Raw genomic sequence first — 3,009 nt, 5'->3', positions numbered from 1 at the left:
ACATGGGGCATTAATGTGGACATGCAATGAAATAAAGTACTAACATATATGTTTTAAGTTTTTGGTTGTGACAAAATTGTAATAATGAACATGCTACAATATAGTGGAACCAACACAATACAAACATCTTAAGTCTCATACAGACGAATTAGGTAACCTCAATAAATTTTATTAGTACTAATTTGATTTCATTGGTTTAATAATCCTTTAGTATCATATAAATTTGAATAATACAAATTAATTTAAAAATACAAATTATAATATAAATAATTTTCTTTATTATTTTTTTTAATGTAACTTAATTTAAAATCTAAGAATGTTATTAAGCTATTACAATTTTCACCAGCATTACCACCACTATCATCATTCTCATTCTCATGGGTATCGTAGATGTTTTGTGATTTTATGCAACAAACAGACAGTAGCAGAACCAAAGTCACCTTCTTTTTAGGTGGCTTCAGTGAAAGATCTCTTTTATGCTAGCTGTAAAAGATCTTTCCAAAAAAAAGGGTGACTGCATTTCATTCTGATTACTATTATCAACCGTTCGATTGCAATATAGTTTGTATTATATTCGTAATCAACGCAAACTGAAGAACGAAGTGCAATTGAAAGCAACGCTTGCATTTCATTATGGTTTCTGTTACAATGGTAATCAACGCGCATTGAACAGGGTAATGCCAGCTACAGTGTCGGAGAGATTCACCAAAAACTTTTTCAGAATAAATCAAAGCATAGTGAACAGAGGAATACTAGCTATAGTACCGGCGAGATTCAGCAAAACATTATTCAGGCTAATTAACTAAAACAGCTAGTCTTCAAGATTTCAGGAGCTGAATCTTACCAAATTAAACAAAAACCGAAGACTACCAATAACACCCATCTTAAATATAACCTATCGATCTCTGTCCTCATTTTATAAGGAAGGCATGGTTTGCCCTAATTGGCAGTAGGTGGAGATATCATACTGGCTCTCCGAGCGCATAAATATTCCGCGTGCTTGACGGGATCGGGCATCACTTCTTTCACTCCATCAGATTTGCAGAATCGGTCCATCCATGCGGTCAACAACGGCATTTTCTTTGGATCTATTAAAATGGTATTGGTAGCCTTCTCGAGGGCTTTAATAAACGTCGACATACCACCCAACGCGATGTCAATCAAGCCGATCTCATCCCCTCCAAAATACGCTTTTCCTGCGAAGCAGCGGTTGGTTCGCAGAGCTTCCTCTATCAAAAGAAAGTTTGTAACACTATATTCCACTGCTTTCTGTAGCTGCTCGCCTTGGCCAAAGAGAGCTGCTCGCGTAGATGGAAAGAGCTGAGCGCACACATAACAGTCATGAGGATATTGGTGACGAAATATTTAAAACATAATTGGAATTTTGGAAGACATAAATTTTCAAGAGACGAGTGCCAAATAAAAATGAGACATGAATGCAGGTGATTTCTAATGAATGAATTAAATTACCTTATCGTCTATAAACGCAGCCCAAAAGCGAGCAATGGCTCGGTCATATGGATCTTTGGGCATAAGATTCGGCGCCTTATTGTCCCATGCCTCCTCGATGTATTGCACAATAATCATGGATTCACAAACAGGCTTTCCATTGTGGACAAGCACTGGAATCTGCTTATAAACAGGGTTTGATTGCAGCAGCAGCTCGCTCTTAGTTTTCAGATCCTCTTGGATGAACTCGTAATCGATACCTTTAAGAGCCAGTGCTATGCGAACCCGCACCACGAACGGACTCAGAGTCGCACCTAACAGCTTCACTTGTCCCTTTTCTCCCTCCCTCGCCATTGCACTGAAAATGTACTGAAATTGAATGTTTTCTTTTTGTGCCTCTTCTGAGTTTTGTATCTGGTGCCTCTTCATTCTCGGATGTGTTATATATATAGGCATCGCAGCACCCGGAGTCCCGACCTTGTACGAAACCTAGTTTCTACCTGAGTTCGGACGAGTCGTACACCGACTAAAAATTTCGATAAAGTATAATAAACCAGAGAGCGCAGACGTAATGCATGACTTCAGTTTATCTTCCGTTCCTTCCGATGTTTCTCAATCAATTTTGAATCCAATTTTTAGCGTTTGTCTTGAATTTTCCCTTTTATTCGAGGTCAAATCTGGCTGGCTGTGGTTGTTAGTATTGTCTCATGGCTTGCGTCACAATGTGTTGCACTTGTGGCCATTGTGAGGCCATGTCAAAAGGGATCGGATCAGCTAAATAATAATGATGGGCATTTATATAAAAATGAAATATTTAATAATAATAATAATAAATATTATTATTATTATTATTTAAGTTGGTGTATGAGGGTGTTTTTGATAAATTACTATTTGTATATAAATTATTAAAGTAAAGGCATATATATTTTATTTTTATTGATTTGAATTTATAACCTCCAAAAATAAAGTATATCTCTTAAAAATATATGAATTATTTTTATTAGAAAGATAGCTCGGCACAGACACAAATGGTTTTTGAAATTTTTTTATGAATATTTAATAAGATTACATATGTTTTTTAAAATACATATTCACCTAATAAAAATGAGATAAGATAAAAGAAAATAATACTCTAAAATGTGTGGATGAAAAAACTATAAAATGAATTATATTTTTTAATTTGATTTTGCTAAAAATATTAGAAAATATAAATTTAATTTTTTTTTTTTTTTAAGGTTAAAAGTGTACTAATAGTGTTAGCACCATTAAAAATTTCAAAAGGGAACAAAAAAATTTGAAAAAAAAAGAATTGTCCACTTCAACACATGACTAAGAGGACACTGCAATTACTATAGGCATAATTCTAAAGGATGTTATAATGTAAACAAAGAGTGAATACATATCATATCTTGCGAAGGAAGATTTAATGCAACATATCAAAACATAGAATATGATTGTTTAGAAAGTCAAAATGAAGGAACAAAAAAAATGTCTTAAACATGTTTTATACTCCATAAGCAATACAAATTATAATTAGAGATGATGTAGTTAAAATACAAT

General features: G+C 33.9%; 1 protein-coding gene across 1 annotated transcript; it reads right to left on the bottom strand.

Moving 5' to 3' along the window:
* Positions 1 to 642: 642 nt before the first annotated feature.
* Positions 643 to 1,853, bottom strand: LOC149204761 (glutathione S-transferase U18-like). The gene is made up of 2 exons (XM_089393363.1): positions 1,471 to 1,853; positions 643 to 1,320 (listed from the first exon to the last, which is right to left on the bottom strand). The coding sequence occupies exons 1-2, from the start codon at positions 1,801 to 1,803 to the stop codon at positions 940 to 942; spliced, it is 714 nt and encodes a 237-aa protein (XP_089249489.1). The 5' UTR covers positions 1,804 to 1,853; the 3' UTR covers positions 643 to 939.
* Positions 1,854 to 3,009: the final 1,156 nt, after the last annotated feature.

Source organism: Pinus tabuliformis, chromosome 1_2 (genome assembly GCF_031772625.1).
Source record: "Pinus tabuliformis cultivar Carrire ecotype Pingquan chromosome 1_2, CPIR1, whole genome shotgun sequence".
NCBI lineage: Eukaryota > Viridiplantae > Streptophyta > Pinopsida > Pinales > Pinaceae > Pinus > Pinus tabuliformis.
The sequence above is the reverse complement of the archived record's forward strand: the minus strand, read 5'-3'. Positions and strand labels throughout refer to the sequence as shown.

Bases quoted from the DNA above. Each gene is read 5' to 3' on its own strand.
- LOC149204761 (XM_089393363.1), bottom strand. From the start codon at position 1,803: ATGGCGAGGGAGGGAGAAAAGGGACAAGTGAAGCTGTTAGGTGCGACT. The intron at 1,321-1,470 runs GTAATTTAATTC...GTGTGCGCTCAG, and splicing joins CTGCGTTTATAGACGATAAG to CTCTTTCCATCTACGCGAGC.